Source organism: Corvus cornix, chromosome 6, assembly GCF_000738735.6.
Source record: "Corvus cornix cornix isolate S_Up_H32 chromosome 6, ASM73873v5, whole genome shotgun sequence".
In the NCBI taxonomy this organism is placed as follows: Eukaryota; Metazoa; Chordata; class Aves; order Passeriformes; family Corvidae; genus Corvus; species Corvus cornix.
The window spans coordinates 11,384,270-11,410,150 of NC_046336.1; the positions used below are offsets into that span (position 1 = coordinate 11,384,270).

At 42.1% G+C, this 25,881-nt stretch overlaps 1 protein-coding gene across 1 annotated transcript in view; it reads right to left on the reverse strand.

Moving 5' to 3' along the window:
* SORCS3 (sortilin related VPS10 domain containing receptor 3) overlaps positions 1-25,881 on the reverse strand; it is a 276,531-nt gene that overhangs the window by 129,826 nt on the left and 120,824 nt on the right. Inside the window, 1 exon segment of the mRNA XM_039553918.1 lies at positions 16,161-16,260. Within this exon segment, the coding sequence (XP_039409852.1) occupies positions 16,161-16,260 (100 nt within the window).

A 25,881-nucleotide genomic window follows, 5' to 3' on the forward strand; every position in this document is an offset into this window, starting at 1 on the left:
AAACTCCAGTCAGAATGAGCATTTCTGCCAGCACCCTGTGTTGCCATTTATAATTGCCATAAGGAATAGCAAAAAAGCACCAGAGAGTTGTCAAATGTAATTTATAGGGGTTTAAGTTCTAATCATTTTCTATAATATTAAATTAAATGGCAGCCTTTGTTTAAAAGGAAATTACATTTTGTCTTTCTACATTCTAGATTATTTATATATATACAGGCATGTATAAAACATTCTTTTCAGTTGCTTTTTCCTCTAGTTTAAGTGGAGAGGGGAAGGGGAGGCAGGACTGGCTACTGCAAAGGGTTAAGTCCTTGAAAACATACTTGAGGTGAGTTAGTTTATGCTACATACCTTTTACTGACTTTCAAAATCCAGTTAACAATGAATGGCAAGCACCAGACCAAAAAGAAACAGGCTGAAAATCAGACTGAACTTCAGATAGTTCCTTAGGAATGGATGCTGAGGAAGAGAGCTGTCTGGGACATGGTGCATCTCCTTTAAAGCAGGAGCTTTGGGGACAGTGGTGACACACACAGAGCTTTTTCTGAATGAACTCCAGGTGGGCAGAACACCAGACAGCAGTGGGGAAGCACACAGAAAGAAGATGATATGGAGAGGCCCCCTTGCAAGAACATTAACTACAATATATGGACTGAGATCTTCAGTACGTGAGCAGGGAACATATCCAGCTCTGAACACTTCAAGGGGATTTATCCCAGGGAATAAACAGCACAAGCTGCAGGCAGGAAGAAGTCATACCTATGCCTGCCATAATGTATCTGGTACACAAACCACAGCAGTAGTTAAGAGTCACTCAGATTTGTTGGAGAGTGTGTAGAACCCTTAAAGGAGCTCAAATGCAGAAGCAGGGAGGAGGGAAAGTGACACCATATTACGGCACAAATCCACAAAAAAGTCATGCCCTCAGATGGGGTTAATGTAATAAAAACTAGGGTAGGATTTGTAACTAAGAACCTGAGCTCCTGCTAGCCAGCTCAAAATTCCAAGTATGTCACTGGGTTAATATAAACACTTTCCTTGGTATTGCTTTCACATGGGTTATGTGCAGGTGGATGAGTTAAGATGGTGACATACTCCTCTTCCTCTGCGCCAGGGTAGCCAGGCACAAAGACAGCTGTGATGTGGAATACTGAACTGTACAGCAATGAGCCAGCACACTGCTCACAGGCACAATGCTACAACATCCTCTACTGGCATGGAGATACAGGTAGCCTGAGCACAGAGATCACAACAGAGATCTGTTTTGTACATAGCTGAATTAGTTAATAAACCACCCCTGGACAAAAAAAAAACAAACACCAACCAAAACAACATGCCACATAAATGGCATTTAAATGGCATTTTTATTAATATTAGCTTTCAAGGAATCCTTTTATTTTTCTCAACGAACATAAATTTTCACTGTAAATTACCAAAGCACATCTCCCTAAATCAGCACAGACCAGTTTATAGGTGCAATAATCTGTAGCAATAGTACCACTGAGCTACATTAGCAAAAGAGCACCAGAGAGTCGTCAAATGAATAAAGAAGTTCAAATAAATGTCTTTTGTTCTGAGAAACAGACAGCATCAAACCATTGTGTACTGCCTCCTGATTCTTCTCTTCACTTTAATGCACTTTCCATAAGCAGTCCTTCCCAGAGGTCCCAGTCACATTTACCTATGTAAAAGGCTATTCTAAAAAAAATAAACAAAACAGTTTTAAAATAATAAACAAAAACAACAAAACACCTACAAACCATGCAAGCCACCATAGCTACAAAACAAACCCAGTTCCTTAGCGAAGTACTAGAATTTACTCTGTAGCACTGCATTATCCTCTTCTACAGCTGAAAAGGCAGTTTTGCCAAAAACACTGTTGCAAAGACAGAAAGTTGAGGTTTCATGTTTACAGGTTCATAGGGATTTCCATATTGAATGTGCTCAGCTTAAAAGTGAAAAGACTTTTTTGGGGGTTTTTATGGCCTCCCACTAGCCCCTCAACTCAGAAACACTTTAGATCCTTCCTAAAGCCTAGCCACATCTACATCATCAATGAGAAAACAAAACAGATTTTAAAAAAGAAAAATTACTGTATTTTTCTTTCTTTTCCAATTTGATTTAAAACATTTAATGAGTTGTATGGTCCCATGTCTCCTTCCCACAAAGTTTCATAGTAGCTTTGAGTTTAAAAAGCCAAAGAGTTTCAACAATTTGTGCTGAAATGTCAATGCAAATGGAGGATTTTTGCTTTGGATTTTTGATGTCCTTTCCTCCTTTTGAAACTGAGAAATCAAAATCCAGTGACATTTAAAGGCTTAAAGATACAAAAATCATTTTCTTCCTTCAAAACATCAGTCCATCACAAATTAAATATGAACAGTTTGGAACTCTTATGGGAAAGAGTACATTGAAGCATTTTAGATTACACGTCTGACCATCTGAAATTTCTCACTGGCAAAGACTTGGCTATTCATTCCCCTCCCGTTCTTTCTCTCTCCAACATCATTACTGCAATTACTTGCCCTGAAAGCTAAAGGATGCCCCCAGAGGTCTGAACACAACCCAAATCTCTCAGAACACAGCTACACAGTGTAACTAAAGCCCTTCTCTGCCATTCCCATGGAGGAGAGGTGCAACTCATTGCAGAGAAAATCTCATCCTTTTTTTTCCTTCTTTCATCCCTACATGCCATTTCAACAAAAAAACTTCAGTTTCATTAAACCAGCCCAATTTCCTCTGAGACAAAAGAAATGCTGGTACCACAAGTAACTACCTACTTACCAGCAAAAGTAACACCCATATAAATCAGCTAAGCTAAAGGTGTCTTTGAATGATTTGCACTAGCGCCACAGATGTTTGAGAATGGCTAAATACCTTCTCACTGCCCTGGAGATATACTGACCTCTGCAATAACCAGGGGGCAGTGAAAGCAACCTCTGTTTCCTGGTCACCAAGCATATCAGTCAGACAGGAAAAAATGGGATGCATCAGTGATAAAAATCTGCTCTAGAGAGAAATCCTGTGTATTTACTTACAAGAGAAGAAATTCACTCCATTATTTAGGGATCAGCAGCTATGACAAGAGAGACATTTCCTCTCTGGGAAGCCAAACAAGACATTCATGAAGAGGGCAACAGTTTTCATATAATTACTTACTTTATGTCCCAAAAGGAAAATGCTCATTGCAAACCCTTGTGCTACAGAGTAGCCCAGATCTGGGACTCCTTCTTCCTTCACATGGCTCAAAAACTTCCTTAATGTTAAGGATAACCTGTGGCCATCACTCAAGCAGTAAAGGGGCACTGAGCTTTCATGAGAGATAAATTGTCTGGACCTAACCTGTTTCAACTTCTTGTAACTTCACTTCTTATTGCCCGAAATTTAACATTAATGGCAGATTTAATTAATGAATATAGCACCAGATCACCAACTCTCAGAACCATAGTGCTGTAATCTTAAAGGATGAAGTGCACTGCACTCACTTTATAAGGGTTTATGAAGCATGTGTTATAAAAGTACCTCAACCATAAGGCTTTTATACCTTGGCACTCACTTCAATACAATCCCATAAAACCCAAGCAATCTTTAAGTGTTAAAGGTGACTTTCACTACTGTATTTATTATTGGATAATGAAAAATGACTCAGGCACCCACAGAAATCAAGCAATGAAATAAGAGTTTCCTGAGACTTTAGCATTGGGTCTGCATTATATGTACCATGACCAAAGAACCAAACAGCTCTCTCAAGACATTTTAGACACTTCACACTAACCTCCCTCCAGAACTTCCTTCCCATCAGGAATTCTTTGTAATTACAAAACAACCTCCAGTCTGCAGAATCAAATTGCTTGCCAGTGAACTTTTCAGATGTCAGCAGTTATTTCTGTAAGCATTCAACCCCTCTGAAAGACCTCCTCCATAGACTCCTCCAGTTGTGCCAGAGACTGACAGCTCTCTAATCCACCAAACTGGCTTGAGAAGACAGCAACATCATGGGGAACCCATGTGTGGGTTCCCCATCTTTGCAGCACTGAGAGAGAATGATCAGAGGACATGATGCTGCTCAGGTGACATGCAGCTTCATTGTCTCTGTAGAATGTTTTGCCTTTTGTAGAGGGTACATGAAAGAAGGAAACCATTACTAGAAAGAAAGTAATAAACAGTAAAATGAAAACTTTTCTTTAACATAAAACAGCAGGGTTTTTGAAACAAAAGTGGGCATCAGTGGAGTGCATCAAATGAGGACCAGCACTACCTTGCTTTCTCTGAGGAGATGCACATCAGCCCACCACACTTGTTTACAGACTGGTTAATCTTTTGCTGTCTTCTATTGTCTCTCATATCCAATTATACCCAGACTAAAATTACAACTAATTGTTCATATTTGTACAAAATTGCAAGAGGTTTTTGGCACTTCAGCCATACCTGCCATAAATTGCCACACCAAAACAAAACACTTCACAGAATTCCAAGCTCACACACTCCCTTCCCTATGGAGAGGGCACTCCATTTTAATCACCACCTCCAGCACCTGTGCAAGAGCACAGATGCACCATGCAAGAGGCCTCGAGGATCAGGAGCAAATTAAGGTTAAATTGCATAAAGCAAGAGCTCTTCAAGGAAAACCACTCTGCCATCCTCACTGGCAGGTGGGAAATGAAAATATATCATGGCTGTAAGACTTAGACAAAAATCAGGGCCGGGAAAAGAACACAGATACTCTAAGGCTGCCATCTGAACCTGCCCACTATGCCAAATCCCAGGCTGGATCCAATTTGCATGCAGAGGAGTGGAACAAGCCATCATAACAGACCCAACAAAGCAGAACATCTCATCTTTGTTTTGCTGCTGAGCAGGTCAGAACAACATGTCTCCCCTCTTTCTCTCCTCTTTTTGGCACTGGACACATGTACTTTTCACTTTTAATTACAAGGCACAGCAAGCATTTGCTTGTTAAATTCCAGGTGCCAGTGGGGATGGAAGCCATCCAAAAAGCATGTGTTTGACCTGGCAAAGAATGACTGACTGGCAACAGCCACATGCTTGGTTGTAAAACCTTTTCATTGTCACAGCAAGGCAGCTTTTATCCAAGGTTACTCCAGCCCATTATATTCTTGTTACAGCTGCACATTCTCCAGCTCCCCACAGATCATCGGAGCAAAGGCCTCTGCCACAGTATTCCCACCTTCCTGAGGCCACTTCAGCGCTGTGCAGCTAATTTGCCAAAGGCTTTTTCTGTGTCACAGCATGTTCATGCTGAGTTCTCCTCCACAAACTGCCAAATGGGTTACAAGCACCACCACTGGTTTTGTACATCCAGTTTGACCAGCACTTCTATGAATGGGCCTGGACCCGTAGTAGCAGGAACCTCAGCTGGTGACCTTAGGCACCAACCAGTGCTTCCACACAAATGCAAAGCCTCTGACTGATATTATTATATTGCTCTAGAGTCTGGTATTTCTGCATAGCTTAGCTCTGCATGATGCCTTTTTACTCTTCTTGACTCTACACAGGAAAGCCCCGGTTGTTAAAACATCTGACACATCTGTTTCGCGGTCACTAGCTTTGTTCTAGTGACAAGGAACAGCTCTGATCCCAAACTGTGTTCACAGAAAGAGAAAAGCAGCATTCACTGTTATAATTATATGTTATTTGAGTAAATGCATGGTTGTGCTAGTCTCCATAGAACTACAAAGTAATTTTCACCATTACGGTAACTTACCATGTAAGCAGAAATAGTTACAGAAAATAATGTTATCAGTGAGGAGAGGCTGTGTGCAGCACAGCTGCTGGAACTGAGAACACCATTTATATAAAAACACTCCTCTGATTATAGGTCTCACTTGGGAGAACACTTTACATGTGGGTATAAGTTTACTCACAGTAGTTGCCCCATTACAGAAAACAAAAAGATGTGCATGGATAGTTACTCATGGGGGTAAACTTTTGCAGCCTGTATTCAGCAGTCTACTTCATTTGAGGACACTAGAGTGTTTCATGACTCTATAGAAAAATAAAAATCGTATTATGTATCTCCCTCGAGGCCATTAAATCTGAATACAATTTTAAATGCATCATTGATTCTCCTTTGCTTACCTACTTTATTTTTCTGCTTTTTTAGTCAGATTGCAGAGTGAACATAGACAATAGTCAGCTTTATCACTTCCAGATAGTTCATGTCCAGATGCTTATGATCCATCTCAATTTACTTACCTGGCATCTATTACTCATGTCCCTTACTGTTCCTAATGTACTTCTCTTCCTAACATCCCCCCACTGGAGGAAGTTAAGATGATAGGAGAAGGTCTATCCATTTTCTGGATGCAAGGCTGAGGCCCCCAAAAATTAAAGGTTAAAGTCACCAAACATGACAGCAGTGCAGTGCTCGGCATGGTAGCAGTCAGCTTTAAGCTATCCACTGAGGCTGCAAGCTCTGCATGCTAACTTGGGTGCCAGAGATGCAGGTGCCAGATATGGGAATGTTCTGGACCTAGGAACAGGATTCACAAGTAGCAGCCCACCGGCTTTGACATTTTCCCTTACATTCAATAATTAGCTCCCAATGAAACAGTCCTTGCAGGTTTATGGTGGTAGTCGTGTCTGCAATTACACACTGAGCAGGTGAGCGACTGCCCCAGTGACTGAACCACAGCTGCTACATCCTATTCCAACAGGGTCACTGACACTTCACAGCCTGGGGAAAATTGTGTACTTTCCTTTCCGTATCCCTTCATACACACACATGAGCTCCGGTCACTGCGGTGTCCTAAGAACCAGTGTACAAGGAAACAGAATTGGAAGAGGGGATAAGGGTTTTATCTCCAACACAACCCTGACACTTTGGTTTAGGAATCAATTGGCAAAAGCCAGAAAATTGCCAAGCTTACTCCATCCTTTCACCCACTTCCAGGTCCTAGGCACTGCATTCCTTGTGCCCATTCCATTGCCTCTCACATCTCTGAGCACAGCTGCTTCAGGAGTTTAGTTGCTTTCTTGCAGGAATTTTTAAGGATCACAGGAAGGTTCCAAGGGAGACAAAAGATGTCAGATGAGCTTTTTTTGTCAGCAACAGAGAATTAAAATATCATAGGGCCCACTGTAAAAGGCAGAACCAATCTCTCCTCAGAGACAGGACTGGTCTATGTGTAGATTCCCTAGATTTCTAAGAAAACTACAGCTTGAGTTTTCCTTAACTGCATCTGTGCACCACTTAGAAATCCCCTGTCATTACTTTTGGAGTCCAGCAACATCTGTCTGTATACAATGAAAAAAGCCATCTTAGAACCAAGAGGGTGAAGGGCAATGAACTCCCACTAGTGTAAAAAGAAGCCTCAAACACTCTATGACATATTGAAATACCTCTCAAAGATCTAGCTCAGCCAAGCTCCATGCTGAAGAAAACTGATTCTAACACAGTCACAGAAGTGTTTCAAGGTTTCCCAGTGCTGCTTGGGATAAAATATTTTACACAGAATTGATCACACCAGAGGTGACATTAGAGTGACACTAAGAGGCTGATGTGCGTATGCGGCAGAAACTGAGACTGTGGCCAGCACGTGCCCTGCAGACCCTGCTAATCTAGGCTATTAAAATGAGAATTCACTCAGTAATGCTGAACTTCTCTATTCCTCACTTTGTAAAAGAATGAAATAAAAGGATATTTTGCCACTTATTTTTTGGGTTTGGGGTTGGCAGGGGATGGGGGGAGGATTTTCCTCAAAGAGAAATAAGTGTTGGTGAACCACCTCCTATCACTAAAGATCAAGGTCAGATCATTATATGATCTTCAAAAGGACCCACCTGCCCCTTTTCCAAGGGCTGCTCTCCACCCATTCTATTATTTTCCCCTCCTTTTTAATAACAGGATGAAGTGACTCACTATTACTGATTGATAACCCTGCTGTCTGTGAAGCACCATGCTCCTCCTCGTTAATTCAAAACTACCTCATTTTTCATACTTCATAAATTAATGTATGATTGGTGCTGCAGCAGTAAATGAGATGGCCATGTTTCAGAGAGTGGTAAAGAGGATGGAGACAGGAAAAATGTCTCATAAAACTGCCCTATATCGGGACCTGCAGCTGTGTTCACCCTGATGACAGGCCATGTGGTTAATATCAGCAGCCCTGTACAAGGTGATGCCTCCTGACAGACCCTCTCTTCCCTTTAACCAAGGCAAGGCACTCCGAAAGCTCACACAGCTCCACTCTGCCCACTTCATGAAAGCGATGGTTATGGTATGTGACAAAATTGCAGCTTCATTTTAGTCAGTATCCTAACTCATGATCTGTCCTTTAACACTCACTGGCTAAATTGGAGCAAAGTACCTCTGTTTTTCTGACAGCCAGCTCTGGGAAGTCTACATCTGAATGTGGATGAGACCTGTGGATGAGACCTCTCCAGTTTTATCCCATTTCTTGTCATTACAACCTTGTAACATCCCTAAGTCTCCGTAGGGCCCTGACTGCAGCAGTACAAGGTGAAGCAGGCAGAGAGTGCAACAGGAGAGAAGGACTGAATTTTAGGAAGCCAGACAAAGCAGCCCTGTCAATAGACATGCACCAATATCCTGCCAAGCTTATCACTCTTACCTGGTAACTGTCCTTCTGCTCCAAAAATTCTTTGCCATATTTGGCATATGGAGGTACAAAGATGCAAAATACAGATGCATAAAGGTACACAAAGACAACCCTAACTCAAGTTTTGTAATATATGAACTTTTTTTCCTTCACAAACACTGAAAGGATGGTTTTTATTGTAAATGGCTGCTTCTTTTTATACCTCTCTTCTAACCTTCTTCCCTTCTGCCCCATTAAATAATGCCATATGGAAGTATTTTGTTAATTATCTCAATTGCATTTATTTTTAGAAAACAGCTGATGAGTAGTGGGTTGGTTCAGTGGGTTTGGGGTTTTGGGGTTTTTTTCCTGTTTGTTTTTAAATGTATCTGCTTCTTCAGAGAACTAACTAAAAAAACACCAGGAATCCCCAGTTTTCATATTTATGAATTCTGAGGGACAGCCTTCCCTGGAGCACGACAATAAAAAAAACAGCAACAACAAAAACACCAACCTGGAAATACTGAAAAAGATTTAAAAAAAAAAAGATTTAGAAGTATTTATGCCTTTATAGCTCAGCATTTTCCATTCATTGATCTTGAACCGTGTTCAAAACACTAATAAACCCAGTCATCCAGCATCATGAAACGATATATCTTACATAGGAAAGGTCAGAAAAACCTATTCTGAAAATGTGACTTTGCTGAATTCAAAATAGAAAACATAAAACCCTTCAAAACAAGAAATTCCTGAAGTCCTCTTCTTGAAGTATTACATAACGTCCCTAATTCAGGATTTCTTTCACACAGTTTCAGGTCACAGTTCTGCAAACATTTACAAACATGATCTCTTTTCTCAGGTGCCAAATTCAAGCTGAATTAATTGGACAAGCAAAGAGAATCCCACGTACAACAGCTCACCAGACTGCACCTTGTAGATAAAACATGTCCTGTCACACATCCTCTCACTCTTTCACAGATGTTGTGGGTGACCTTGAGGAAATCATCTTTGCAACACCAGTAAGTGAAGAAAAATATTACTTCTTCATTCACATTTTATTCCTCTATTTAAATTTTCAGTTCTGGAGACTGAGCCTGACTGTCCCTGAAGTGTATTTATGAGATGGATACACTGAGATGTTACCCCAAATGCAGTCACATTTGCACAATCCTCTGGTATAACCAGAGCAGACAAATCTGAGCTCAGCTAAGCCAGGCACTGTGTTTCACAGCTTTCCTTTTTGCCCACATCAACTCTGGACTGGGTAGCACAGATTTTGGAGTTCTGAGAAACACAGGAACATCATACACAGCTCAATGGGTCCAGAGAAGGGGGACACACAGAGACTTTTACAGCTGCATTTGCAGCTCAGGTAATTTAGTCCCTGTTAATGGCAGCTGCAAAACCAAGGGCTATTTACTGACTGTATTCCATTAGGCTGGAGGGAAAGATTAAGGATAAAAGACAGTAGAAACAACTTGTTCCATCACTCCTGCCCTGTGGCTCTAACTCAGCCCCACTGCCTTTGAGTTATAAATACGTTCTCAAGATCACATCAGAAGTGCCAGTTTGCAGCACAGACCCTTGATCACAGTGTCAGCACAATGAGGAAAAAGGGTCCAAGGAAACCTTCCATCTTCCTAAAGCCCAAATGCCTTTAGGATACTCCAGAGCTCAGTTCCTCGCCAATAGCTTGGGATGCAGTCTTAGGAAAAAGCAGCAGATGATTAATGGGAGCTGTGGCTAAGCATGGCAGCTCAGTTCAGGTTGGGCTAGCAAGCATCAGGTACACGCTGGAATCTTTGCCTCATCAACCTATCACACATTTGATGATTAAGGAGAAAACAAAATGCTTTAGAATTCCCTTTGGGAGCATGGAACTAAGAAATGAAGGAAAAACCAAAATAAGTTTGAGCCATGGTTCTGCCCTCAGGCTCCAAGCACAGCTGAGGAATTCCCTTTGGAGATACAGAAGGCTGGGACAGGTTTTGCTCTCAGTTACTCTCCAAATGAGCAAGAAGAAATAAAGAGGAGGTCAAAGTCACTTGTGCTCATTTTGGGATCTCCCGTTTCTGTAAAGGGAGGTATCACTCCCAATATTCTAGCTAGTCACCAGTCAGGTAGATGCATTCCTCTGCAATTACACTATTACAGACAATTAATTTCTTCCTTCATTAACCTGAACAGCAACACAACATTGCTCTCTGCCAGCTTGTAAACAGTTGCTGCACTTCACTCCCAAGAAACTGCACAGAAACAAACAAATCTAATTAGATTTATCTTTCAGAAATTCTTACTCTCTAAACATTTCTCCTTCTGATGGGCCAAGTTCAGAGGCATGATGAGGTATGAGAGGCACAGCATGCCTTAGGCTTTTACAGCTTCAGTGATTGGTACTGCCCCTCCATTTTGAGCCTGTGACAACTAAGAAACTAGTCTGAAAAACCATTTTCTCAAAGCTCTTTAACTGAGCACCATAACTTTATTTCTGCTTTACTCTGTTTGCAACTATTCAAATCCTTTAGCTGGAAGGTCTACCTTTAAATAAAACCTAAAATGCTTCCATTCTGGTTTAAGGGAAAAATGGGGAGAGTCCTCATTTCGTTCACTGCAGCTGGATGATGTCTCTGTTCAGACAGTCAGCATAAAAGGCTACAGACCTTTTAATTCTTCAAGTCATCACCTGCAACAATGATTGTAATAGCTCAGGGGAAAAGCTAAAAAAACTGCAGCCAACTGAATTGCAAAGCAAATCCATGAAGAAAGGTATTTCTAAGACATCAGAACTGTCACCTCAGATCTTAAATGCAATCAGGACCTCCAGTTTATCCACACCTTATCTGAGCAATGCTCTATACAGGAAAGCGGGTTTGGGGTTGATTTGTCAGAGTTGTTATTCTCTTCCTTTTTCCCCCCTCTTTCTTTTAAATTCTTTTTAACTCCATCGTCTCCACCTCCACAGTATTCCCAAGGGTAGAGATAAAAGTTTCATAGTGCGAACTGGGTTTTCAACTAAACAACATCTTCACCAACAATAAGCACTCTTCACAGAATATTTCACGGGAAAACTTAAAACCTAAAATCTATGGTTCAACAAATCCTCGAGATTCAAAGTGGCACCTCCGTGCCTGAAAGGAGCAGTGCTCCAGATATATGGGACTTCAATTCTCATCTTCTTTCTGCACCCTTTGGAAGGGCTTTACATCCCTCTGTGAGGCATCAATTCTGAAATGAACCCTGTTATTGACAACCAAGAAGAAAGCAAGTTTTCTCACAATAGGGGATCTCACCCAGCAGACCAACTCCTGCTAGAAAATAGGGAATCACAGCACTTCAGCTCCAAGCAGTGACATTTTGAAGTGCAGCCATTTAACCAAAGATTCACAACCTTAATTTTTTGTGGAATTTATTCAATTTTCTAACAGAATTTTTTCAGCAACCATAAAGAAAAAAGAGAACTGGGATAAAAAGAAACTGGAAATTTAAATCTTGAGAAAAATGTTCCTATTAAAATAGAAGAGACTTTTTCCCTTAGTGTTTTGGAAGAAATAATTCCAATTCCCAGACCGCTGTGAAAATCTGCCTCTAGTAGAATGTAACTAACGCCCAAAATATAGCATTAAATTAAAGGTCAGCAGGGAACCGAGATCTCTGCCCAGCAGAGAGTAAGCAGCTTTTTGTCATATCCCAAAGACAGACAACAGGCTACAGGGCAGAAAAGCCAAAGCTAAGCATTTTGCTAATTTCAGCTTTTCAGAGCACTCAAACATTTGCTGTTAAATCCCATTCATCCGTAAGGAAGGAGTGCTGCTAAGCAAATATGAAAATTTCTCCATTCTGAAGTTCACCATGAATCACCTGCTTGTTCCAACCTATTTGGCAACTGGACAAAGCAGATGCCTCACATGTGGTCTTTCTCTCAGGCCAACAACTGGGTGGGCAGATGCACTGAAAGGGAAGATGTGCCCTGGAACACACTCTGCCTGTTAGAGCATCTTCATGGGTTTGGGAGTGTCAACACTGCAGGCACTTGGCTTCTCACCAGAGCTCAAAACAGGAACTCTCAAGAAAGCCAGTCCCCAGGACCTCAGAGCTGTCTGACTGCTAGGGGCAATGATCACCTGGAATTTCATAGCATTAAGGAGAGCTCAGTGCAGATTTTCCTGATCCAAACACGAGTGCCTATTGTGCAAGTGAAAGGAGAAACAGCCCAACCACCTGCAGGAGAGCAGATCCAAGTCTGGCAGTTTCAACTCCCAGCAGCAAAGGCTTTCCATACACTTGCAAAGCATTGTGAAACCCCGAACTTGTCAGTTCTTAGGGGAAAGGAACTAGCTGTATGACAGCTGCACCGGAAGATGAAGTAGTCCTGGCTCACGGCAGGGAGCGTTTTGACTACGATGCAGCCAGAGTCTGCAGATTCACAGTGGGCTGCACAATGCTTGGTAGTTCCCTTATGTCAGCACCCAGGGTGGTCTCAGATTACCAAGCTGGCCCTGACCACTGTGAATGATACCTGAGAGACAGGAGGGGTCACAGCTGGGAAGAAGAATTCCCAGCAACTTCCTTTAGTACGTGCATGTTGTTACATTGATTTAATCATAACCGCAAATGTCAAATTGCACAAGGGTAAAGTGAATTTTCCCAATACCTTCTGTGATTTCTAGGAAATGGACACCCCCCCATCTCGGCTCCAAGAGCAGCCATCAGCAGGTTGGGTAGCACCTGGGAGCAGGCAGGAGCTCTGGGACCCAGCTCTGCACCACAGCCAAAGACACCTCAGCTCAGTCTTTGCTCTGTGCCTTGGTTATCTCTGTGCATGAGGAGGGTGGATATCACCCAGCAGCAACATGTAAAAGCAAGGAGCAGCTACAGACTAAATCTGACCTCCAAGAAATAAAGCACAAGTTGGCAAAGAAATTAAAATATTCCCACCAAAGTTATTCAAAAAAAGAAATCAGAAACAAAAGGCTTTTCTTTTAAAAGAAGAAGACAAAATGCCAGCTTTTAAATCCCCCTGGCTCATAATTGAGCCCAGGGTTATGCCACAATTCAGGTAAATTATGTTTATATAACTGGCATTTGGCTGAACACATAATTCCCATTTAACAGCTGAAAAGAGGCATTTTGGGCCTTCAAAGAAATCTGACAGGTAATTCCCACTGTAGTTCTGCAGGGTAGCTGAGAAGTAATTATCCTTCTCACTAGTAAATCAATTAGTAATGAACGTATAGAAAGCTTTTCTCCTCCTCCAAGTAAGCGCTAATCCTCTAAGCACTAATGAGTAGACAGGGCCAGCAACAACGCGCAAACCCATCAGAAATCCACAGGAGCTGCGAGGCATGCAGGCTCCAATCAGCACCTGGGAGTGAGTGCCTCAGGAGAAAACGCCTTGCCTGGAAAGGTCTGCATGGTTCCTGTGTGCACACAGGCTCTGTGCACGTGTGTTACTGTTGGTACCTCCCTCCCCACTCCCTGCCTCAAGCAAAGACCTCTTTTGCAGCTCACAAGAGATCACTGCATCACATTCAACAAGGCAGCACTTCTGCTGCTGAAGGTGAAACACAAGCGAGCTGGGCTTTTTCTGCTGGATGCAACTGATTCACCTATTGCTTTGTGATTCAATATTGGCAGCTGTCCTCAGGAGCTCAGCAAAAACATTCTGTGTAACTCTCCAAGCCACGGGAACAATATCCACCCAGAGAGACTGGGAGAAGAGTCTCTACTACAACCCAAGTGCCCTTCTTGCAGTGCATAACCTCAAGAATCTGTAAGAGGAGTGGGTGGACAAAAAACCCAAACCTGAATTTGACAAATTTCAGACACTCCGGTCCAGCGACACCTTGTTCAGACACTTCTCAAGTGCTACATGAATGTCTGGAATTGCTTTGATGGTTAACAAAGCAGAGTTCAGACAGACCAGCTGTTTAAGCATGCACAGTAACTGTGCTCATATATTTAGCAGAGGTAGAAAGAATGGAGGAAGCAAGTTGTTCCCACAGCAGCCAGCACTGAAGCTGGTTTCCTATCGGTTTTCCTTACAGCTTGTCTCTCCATTTCATAAGATTTTTCAGAAGAGATGAGAAGGGCACAGATAGGTCAAGAAATCATTGCCTTCAGGCAGAAAACCAAAAAATTTCTTTTAAATTTCTAATCTCAAATGAGTAAAGAGCAGGTAAAGATAGGTCTACATAGGCCTATGATGAAATGTAGGTGGTTTTAATTTAAAAAGGGGAAAAAAAAGAAGACTGCTAATCTGTAAAGCTCAGTAGCCTGAGAAATTGCTAGAAGATAATAATATATCCTCGTACTCTGATTTGTGAGGGAGTCTTTACACCAGTGACGTAGGATTTGTAACTGAGCATATTGACGGTGCTTTTAGGTGGGCAGAGTTGCTTTGGAAACAGAATAAAGAAGAATTAACTCCTCAGTGCCCCCCATATTGGATATAGGAGGGGTGTGACAGCCAGGAAAACTCACTACAAAACATCCTAATCTGTTTTGCTCAGGAAACAAAAAAAGTGAAAAAAAAAAAAAGAAAAGTCAAGGTAGTTGTCACAATAGTTCAGCTTCTGCACCAAGAAAAATATAAGCTGAACTCTGACCATTGCATTCTTCCTCTTCCCTGTACATCCAAACACACATACTAACCAGAGCTGTATCTGCCTCATGGTTGCACACACTGAAATAAACATCAGTCCCAAAACATCTGTAGACTGAGCAGTGATGGAAAACACAACAGTAATAATAAGAACAGTACAAGTAGCAACTTACTATCTTTTGATGGAGACAGGGTATGGACAGTTTGGAAGTGATCAAGCCAAATATGTTGCACTGGGCCTCTACACTGTCCAAACACAACTTCACTGTCAGCAATTAGCTTTGTGCTGCAGCCTTCCCACACTGATTTCTGTGGGTAGCTGAAAGCATCTTTGTCCCACTGCCTCCCCTGAATCAACACAGGCAATAATTTTAAACCAAAACGGCACTGAGGAGTAGCTCCTGGGCTGTGCTGTGTGAGCCAGCTGCAGCCCTAATTGCATCATGTGGGAAGAGTGAGCAGGGGGTTGGAAAGCTGTGACCTCATCTTCTCTCCTACACAACCAAATCAAATTGTAGGTCTTCCACCCACTCTCACAGGCATATTCTGCTTTCAGCCCCCTTACATGATGCAACCAAAGAAAATGTCATTTACATCTTTACCTCCAAATGTGGGGAAAAAGAGTCAAAGGCAGAAATAAATGCCTTTTACTCAGTATTTCTAATAATATGGAGACGCAAGGCAGGGAGATGTGTAATAGCCAAAGCCAGTGTAAGCAAGAAACCCAGAAATATTTGTTGAGTTCTTTATAAAGTTGTAACAGTCAGAAGCAAATAAAACCAACCTTTATTTCTCTAGCACATTCAGCAGGGAACTAAGCGCTTCATCGCCATAAAACAGGATCAGTTCTACGGGATTCCATGGAATTCCACCAGTGCAACTCAGACACCAATTCAAGCTCTTGTGAATTACCAAGAGATTTCACTTTAGGATCATAATTCCTCTCAGAATGCAGTAATTTTGTTTCTATGGCTACCAGTTTGATGGCTCTCCCTTACCTTCTTCTTGTTGGTGGGACTGACATATAGGTAGCTTAGCACAGTCTTCAGGCCCACTTTGTCATTTAGCTTTTCATAGGTAGTGCCATAGTCTGTTGACCTGGAGAAAAGAGGAGACAAAAAGAGTTTATGTGGTTATTAGAGCTCAGGGGAAGGGAATGACTGTGAACAGATGCTCAAAGTTACAGCCTGGAGCATTATTATGCTTAAAACACAAGCTTTTGTGTTACATTCAGGATGGCCAGCAGAAAAGAGAAGGAAACTTCAGTTCTTTGGGGCAGGGTCTGTCTCTGCATTCATTGATCCTATGCATCTGGGGAGCTGTGGTGCACCCATGAAGGTGGACTTTGGGGACACTGCCCTCATGTGCCAGTGTGGGATTGCAAACGAAATCTACACATAAGAGGACTCTGATATCAGCAGCAGCCTTAGCCTTTCTCTTTCCAGAAAAATCCAACATAAGAATCCAAATTAAACCCATTAACAACAGTTTTATTTAGGTAGGCTGATTTTTGACTTGAAGATGGGGATCCAAATGTGGCTCAGAATTGTAACAGCTGAACTCATGTCTAGATAAAAATGTGCCTAAACTGGCATCTTGAGTCCTCAGTCACCCCCATCCTACTTTGTGCCAGGCATTTAATTTTTCTGAGTTACAGAGACAGATTCAGGCCCCTACACCAGCAAATCCCACCCAGAGGAGCAGATGATCTGGGGGTGGTATTACCTATTCGTGACTGGTGAAAAGGGCTGCTTCGTCACAGAGGGTTTTCTGTAGTGTCCTCCTCCTCATTTGTGGGCATGTTTGATATCTCACCTTGCCCTGCTTGTTTCTCTACTGTTTTCATACTTTGTTTTCCTAACAAACAAGATTTTTCCTACCAGAACAACCCAACAGCTACATTGTACAGGATCCCACACCTGAAGAGTGCTCAGCACCAGAGAGGGGTGTCAGACCCTGCCTGACAAGCCCCCCTACCCCATGCAAACAGTGGGGAGAGCCTGGCTCCCAACCCTGCACAGTTTCTGTCATAGGGACAGAGCAAACACAACCCGCTGTAGATGGACAAGGCCCTCACAAAAAGCCTATCTGGACATACCTACAATGTTATTAGGATGAGAATCCATGGTCCCAGCCCTCCTCTCTAATCATGCTTTTTACTGGACAGATGATCAGAGAACATGCAGCAATTCAGTGCCTTTACCAGTAACTAGCTCTAGTAATTTGGTTTCCTAAGTTCAACAAGCCTCTAGCATTTGCAGCTTTATGGTTCTGCCCGAGACCAATCCTCTGCTCCTTGCCTGTCTGACAGAGAAATGGCCCAAAGCCACTTCTGGCATCACAATGAACAGTACAACTCATGTGGCTACAGAAACTGAGCAATGCCAGAGCCTGCACCCAGCTCTGCTGCTCTCCTTGCTGCTAGAGGAGTCCAGAGTGACACCAAAAGGGCTAAGCCACAAAACCAGCCAGCTGGTTTCAGGCTTCCAAGTAGTAGGAATCATGAAGTCAAAAGCTTGCTTTGTCATTGATGTGGCTCCAACACACTTCCTTCAGTGCCTCCTTCAGGACAATTTCTAAATACTTTGTAAAGTCATTCTTTCTTTAAACGGGTTGAGCCAACCTTTCTCCTTTGAACAGTTGGCAGTGAGGGTGCTTCAAGTCTTAAACAACTTCCTTGTGCTTTGGATAACTCTTTAATACAAAACCAGAGCTAATACTAGCTCCATTTGCACTTACTTACCACTCTTCTGTACTAATACATAGTAGTATCACCCGCTGGGCTTCACACAGATACCCCAAAGAATATGACAATAATGTACTGTATTTTCATAGAATTTTCCCAGCCAAAGTATCTGAAGCTCTTGTCTCACTAGGTACCAATACCAAACAAAGAAACAAACAAACAAACAAAAAGTAGCGGCCTTCCCTCTCCAACCAATCTTGGAACTGAAGCAGCTTTATTAATGAAACTGAATAATCCAGGACAATTACTTCCAGTACATGAGGCCTCCTATAAATGCAAATTCAACAGGTCAGGAATCCTCAAGTAACACTAAGCTCTAAGCAGAGGATAACAGAGAGAGGGCAAGCAGAGCTGCTTCCCTGATCTTACCCTTCCAGCAGCACTGCAGCTACGAACAAGCCACTTTGTGACTACACACGTACCAGCCACCAGGCAGTGAAAGAGATCACTGGTTTCAATCAGCATTAAAAGAGAATACAAATAACAGTTTAATATTCTGACAGAGCTACTTTGGGTTTGTTCTCTGAGCAATTTTAAGATCTCCCAAAATGCTTTGCACTTCTAAAGATGCAGGCTGGATGCCCTAATGACTCTTTCTCATTAAACCATTATCATTCATTGCATTTGCCCTTTCAAAGGATAGCTAGAAAGGAAGAAGGATCATTATTTCGTTAGCTTCTCTGAGGCTTTCTTTATTATCGTGACAGTCACCACTGGCTTCACAGAAATGTCTCAAAGGATACCACAATAATATATTGTATTTGCATAGCACTTTTTCTAGCCAAAAATCCAAAGCTCTTGTCTCATGCTAGTCCATTCAAACTAACAAAGTCCCGAAAGCCATACTGGGAAATACTATCTCTATTCTAGAGATGAAGAACCTGAAAGCTTGCAGAGCTAATGGTTCATTTTTTCAAAAGCAGGCATCTACAATCAGCCATTTCAGCTTCTGCAATCATCTAGTGTAAGGCTCAACTCCACCACCAAATTGCCTAATTTGAAAACAAGCATTTTAAAAAAAAAAAAAAAAAAAAAAAAAGCTGGCTGCTAATTTTAGCTACCCAAGCCTGAACATTTAAAGATATGTGATCCACACGTGGAACAGAAAAGTCTTGAGTCAACTTTTAACCTTAACTTGAACCCCTCTCCTTTACTAATTACTTCTAATTCCAAATTAGCTAGCCCATACCTCATACAGTTGTTTGACACTACAAGCAGACTGGATACCATATTATCTCCCATTCCTCTGGTTACAATATGATCCCCTTCAAAGCACATTACTAAAGTAGTGGAGGGGAAGAAATGTTGTAGTTACATCAAAATGACAAAAGACTCAGTGATATAAAAGGCGGTTGCCATGAGTAACACCCCAAATGCCTGCCTTAACTTTGTTTGGGCTTTTAATGGCAAACTGATCCTGCCCACCTGATTCTTCCCTGGGTTGCTCCATTGAAGCCATCCCTGGAATCTCATCACCTTGGAAGGTTGTTACTGCCTTCAGTGTCAAGCTGATATTTGCATATGGCTTCTAACCACACACACGCGCATACATGAAAGTGTTTTTAGCAATGCTTTCTTAAAACGCACCTCAATGCACTGCTGAGAGCACAGAAACTCTTACAATGCAGGACTAGGAATGCTACAGTGATTCTTCCCCTGCACTCAGCACTGATGAGGCCACACCTCCAGTGCTGTGTCCAGTTCTGGGCCCCTCACTACAAGAAAGTCACTGAGGTGCTGCAGTGTGTCCAGAGAAGAGCAACAGAGCTGGGGAAGGGTCTAGAGCAGAAGTCCTGTGAGGACTGGCTGAGGGAGCTGGGGTTATTCAGCCTGGAGAAAAAGAGGTCAGGGGTAACCTCATCACTCTCTACAACTCCCTGAAAGGAGGGTGTAGTGAGCTGGAGGTCAACCTCTTCTCCCAGGTAACAAATGACAGGACAAGAGGACATGGCCTCTAGCTGTGTCATGGGAGGTTCAGGCTGGATATCCAGAGGAATTTCTTCACAAAAAGACTGACTATACATTGGAACAGACTGCCATGTTGGAGTCACCATCCCTGAAGGTGCTCAAAAAGAGATTGGACGTGGTGGCACTCAGTGTCATGGTGTAGTTGATGTGGTGGTGTTGGGTCATAGGCTGGACTCGATGATGTCAGAGGTCTGTTCCAACCTAATTAATTCTGTGATGTGGAATGGACTCTGGTCATATTTAACAATCCTGTAAAAACTCAGTCCATGCGTTTTGTCCCACATGTCTGGAATAATATGGGTTTGGCCCTGTTTCTGATGATGACCTTGAGGGTCTAGGCTGCATCAGACTTTTGCTCCTCACCAAATTCTGCATATTGCATTTGTAAAAGCAAGGTTTATAATGTAGTGCTTTATTGGGATACTACAACTTTTCCCATAATTATATTCTGTTTTAAACAGTTGGGGAAAAAACCCCCATCTTCTTGACTCCATTGCCCTCCCATGACAGGCTGTGATGTGTTTAACCCATTGCTGCAGTGTCCCCCAGTCTGGCAGAGCAAGGTGCATGGGATACACCCAGGCAGAGAAGCTTCTCTATACAAAACCTGGTCATAACTCAGTGCACCACAAGCTTACAAAATCCATCTTGTTCCTCTAAATCTGAGCCTGAGCTTCTCTGTGAATCCAACAAACTGGCCTGAGCCAGCAGACTTCTTATCGTGTAAGACTTGCTCAGTCACAGAGATATGAAGTAGAGGTAGAAAGAATGCCCTGTGAATAGCTTTTAGAGGAGTTCTCCTCTGTGACACTTTCCATCTCAGGGCTCTGTCAGACAGAGAAAGGCAGGTTGGTTTGTTTGAAGTCTCAGCTATTCAGCTATGGAGATAGGCTATAAAACGTGTCAGTCTCTCAGAGAAAAAGAGCTGCAAATGCTGGCACTGAATAACTGGGATGAAAAAGTCAACCTCCTCCACCAACCCTCCTGTCAGGGGGTTTCTCCTCTGTGCCTGTGACTCTCCCTCTGTGTGGAGAAGAAGCCATCATGCTTTTGATTTTAGATTTTCAGCCATTTTCTAAGCTTTTTCTAAAGCTGTTGCATTCATCTCCAGACCAGAGTCCCACTACACATACCTGCAGCCCCACACTGAGAACTGTGTGGAGGCACAGCTCTGCTTAAATGAGCAGAAGAATATCCCAACTCTCTGTGCACTTCAGAGAGCAACAGGAAGATGCCAGATTAATATTTGCTTCACTTCTCATGGGCCTGCAAACTGTCTGCCTGCAGCATGCTTGTCTCTCCATACCCCCCAAACAACTTCTTGCTCTTACTCATTGGCCAATTTTCTCCCAGTTTGGCAGGAAAACAAAAACCCAAGAGGAACAAAGTTTCTACAAGTTTCATGAAAATCAAGAACCAGCAAAAGGAAAGCAATTATGAGGGCTCTGAGAAAAGCTGCAGCATAAAACTAAATCCCATGAAACATGAGAGGAGGCACATCTCTCTGAACATCCAGCTGCAGGAAAACATTCAAACACAGCTCACATATTAATACACTACAAAGAACTCAACTGCACAACACAGGAACTCAGGCAGCCAGTCTTCCATCACTTGTGGAATGTTTCCTCCTTTCCCTTCCACTTCCTCCCCCTCAAATTAACCTCCCTGAGATAAAGGCCTTTCTGAAGATATGACACATTGAGAAAAGACCCCTCCTGAGTCAGAGTCCAGTGAGGCAGTGCCCAGAAAGATCCACTACTACCACTGCAAGGCTGTCTGGTTGACCTGGTCACACACACAGACACTTTTGCTGACAAAATAAAATAAAATTCAAAACAAAACAAAACCAACAGAAAAACCCGATACAACAACAAGAAAAACACAAAAAAAAAAAAACCAACAAAACCTGCAAATGAAAAAAGTCCAAACTAAACAAAAAACAACAGACCAAAAAAAAAAAAAAAAAAAAAAAATGTAAGTAGACCATGGCAAAGGACCTGCTAACCCCACAGCCAGGACACCACTGGTACTGTTATCTGATAGCATCAAAAATGGCATCAATGGAGGTAACAAACACAATCTAATTCTTAGTCCTTCCCTGTCTGGAGCTGACATAAGTCTGGATGTGGACATTTTACAACAGAAGTATCCACAGAAGCCCTGTGGAGCTAAACCTGTTTACTAACCAAGGAAGTTCCAGAATGTGTAGTCTGTGAGTCTGCCACTTAAGAGACCAAAACATTTGCTGAGAGCTTGTTTTTGCCCAACCATGAGTTTAGTGACTGCAATAAATATAAAGCCAGAATATTTTACAATAGCAAGCAGAAAGAACTGCCTCTCTTTGCCTCCATCCCACTAAAGGAAACTAAGGGCCACAATCAAAGTCTGGGGAAGTGAACAGAAACCAAGCAAGCATGTGGTGCTGCTTTCTGGTGTAATGTCCCAGCCTACAGCAATATCACAGACTTCCTAAATTGAAGATGATGCCCTTGCATGCAAGAGCCATCAGTGGGCTTTTTGTTCCATAAATCTGTCTAATCTCACAGGGAAACTTTTGGCAACTTTGCTGTCACATGGTAGTAAACACCACAGCTCTGTGCTGTATGAAGAGAGACTCCCTTTTGTTTTAACTGCTACCACTTAACAAGTACAAAACCATGGAGCCCCATGCTGCCATTTGTGATGTCACTGATTGTCATATTCTCCATAGATCTTTTTTTTCCAGTCTCAAGACTCTCTGTTTATTCAGCCACTCCTTGTACAAGCTATTCATGACTCTGATCATTCTATGACTGGTTTTACTAGTCCAGTTACATCTTTTGTCATGGATGTCTCAGGGACCAATCTTTAACAGGAAGATCTTCCTGCAAAAAACCCCCAACCAAGTATATCAGCATAGACTCAGAGTATTTAACACAGTCTAAATAAAACCATTTTCTGCCCTCATACACAAAGCTTTACATTCTCAATACTTCTGGAACTATAACCCATCAGTTCTAGTGGACTTTCAGTTCCATTAAGTTTCAGAAGTGTCTAAAACCAGAGATCCCACTGGGGAAAAAGGAGTTCAAGCAGATCATCGTTTTGGTAATTTCTCTTGAAAAAAATTTTTTTTTCCTTTTAGTTTGCATGTCATGTAAACAGTAGAATAACCACCTCAATTACTATTATGATCCCAGCACCCTTCCTTCACCCCCTTTCTTTTTTGATTAATGGTGATTCCCATCACCAAACACCAGAAAGACTTGAAGATCACCTTTGTTGATAATCCATCTACAATGTAGAGTGGAGACAGGCAAGGAAAAATGAGCTGCCATGATGCCCTAGTCATTGTGATTCACAGTTCAAAATGAAGGTGAGAAGAGATAACTAGGAACACTGGCTTCCTCTTTTTTTTTTTTTTTTTTTTTTCCCCAGATTCTTCTCTTTTTTTTTTTTTTTTTTGCAGGAAAGGTGTCCTCTCTTGTTTATTCAATACAAGCCTTTGGGAGGACACTGGGTGTCTCAGAGGTTGAACAAAAGGATACAGAATATTCCACCTCTGGATTTATGGCTAATAAAACACAGGAGTTACGAATATCAGTCACATTTTTTAGTGGCTGACTGTTCATCAGCATTTCATTTGATCACCACCACAGGGCTGGGGGACTGCTCACAGCAGTCATTTCCTGCCAGAGCTGACTACTCAGATGGGCATGAACAGTCTACAGAGATGCAGTTTTTGTGTATTAACCCTACAGGGATGGTGGGGACTAACTTGAAAGCCACGTTTGCATGGTGCTTGTACTTCTCCTGTAGGAACACAGTGGTGCTTTGGATATCCCCAGCAATCACTGGCTGCCCAGAACATGCCACAGGGTGCCTAAACAGCATTCACCATCAGAAAACAGGGTGTCCTTCCCCAATCCCTGCTCTTTTCTGCACCCTTACCTCCAGATACACCATTTCTGTGGAAAGGTAGAAGCAGTTTCAAATCTAAAGTACTCTGTAGAACCACCCAAACAAGGTGGTGTTTTCAGACAAGAAGAGGGAGGGCAAGGGAATTGCAGGAAATGGGTAGAATGGCAGAAAACGTAAGGTACGCTTCAAAAAGCAGAACTAGGAGTAAGCAGATCAACCAAAAAAAACCACCTGGAGTACCAGAGTGGCATTCCCTGCTCTAGGACTTTTAATGGCACTGCACCTCAGCCACTGTGGGACACAAATCTGGCTAAAGGCAGCTCTGAAGCTGTCTCAACATCTTGCTTCTACCCAAGGATGGCAAACTCTACTCTGAAGCAAAACTGATGGATCCTAACACCTGATGGCAGGCAAGAGCCTGTACTATGAAAGCCCATAGCAAAGAATCCTTTCAGAGAAGCTGGGAACCTGATCAGAGGAAGAAGGCTGCAGGTGTAGTGGTTACTGAGCTTCACTTTACATTCTGCTGCTGAATAGCCCACAATAAGCAGGCACAAAAGCAACAAAGATTGGTGCCTCCTTCTGTGAAGTTGAAATTACTCTACTCCTCCATTTGTAAGATTCCATCTTCTCTCTACCATGCCCATTTATTTCATCTTAAATTTAGCCACCTACAAACCAGATAGCTCTAGTTTGCAAGCCCATCCGTATTTTTTTTCTACCTATATACAAAGACTGTAAAACTCAGAGCATGATTTATTCTCCCTAAAATAGATGAGGATATATTGCTCTGCTAAGGTGTCTTCCACCCTTCAGTGTAAAAAAGAGACCAAAGCAACCAACACACAACTAGCAGAAAACAAGGTGTAGCTCACCATAAATGGGTTAGAAAATTGCATGCACTGAGCTGGCAGTAAAAATTAAGGGGAAGGACCTCAGCCATCCTTGCTGAGATGAGATCAAAAGATCTACATTTTAAATGTTATTATTCTGGATACATATGAGAATTACTTCTAGAAGCAGGTGCCAAATGGTATCAGGACTCCACTGTGACTTACACAATTTATCGCATTACAAAGTGAAGCGAGCAGAGATAAGCAGAGAAATATGATATGGATTTCCCAAGAGTTGCTGGCAGCATAAAGAATATAAACAGAGACCTGATAAAATGTGAAATGGCTTCTTCTCAAAAGCTGGGATAAGCCCTTCCCTTCATTGCACGCTTGTCCCATCACACCACTGATGAAATGGCAATCCTTGTTGAGGCCAGGAAAAGCTGATGCCTGCTGGTGGAAAAGGTACCTCACAGAACCTCATCACGTGAGATTAGGACACCACATCCCTGCAGACACAGCCCAAGACAGAGTTCAGCTTCCTTGAAATGGGGGCAACCTGGAGCTTAGAGAGTCTGACCTTCCAAGGGCTTCTACTTTTCCTGCTCTGGTCATTTCACTACTGTAAAGTCTATGTAAGAGCATTACTCTTTTACAGCTCTGAAGAACTACACTTCATCATTACTCATTTTCCATTTGTACTGTCTAAAAGATCTGACATATTTATCGTGTTCTTGATTCTGATGTATTCTAATTTTCCAAAGAGGTGTTTTATGCATCCCTGATAAGGCAGCATATTGATTTGATTCCAAGCACTTGACTGACTCAGCAAAGATGGCCTTATCAACACATATTCAAGAAATTTGGTCTAGAGGACACTTTAATAGCCTCAAAGATAAAAGACAGCTTTGATGACAAAGGCTCATTAATTAATCAGATATTAATTAGATAATTAATTAGAAACAAGGCCCTTCCCAGGCCCTTTTCTACTTTTATTACTATAGCTAAAAATGCTTCTCTAACGATTCTCTGAAGTAGCTAATCATTTTAATTTGCATTATTTTATAGCAAAAGGAAGTGCTTTGAATGTAGGATTTTGTGAAGCAGCTCCAGAAGTTCCATTTAACATCTATGCTATTCCATGCATATTTAAACTGGAACTTCTCTTAAATGTGTCTTGAACAAAATGTCAAGGAGAGACTGTGGAACTGCTTCCTTGCTCAATTCTGTATTTTTGTGCTGGATGTGGATGACAGAGAATTTCTTCCAGCC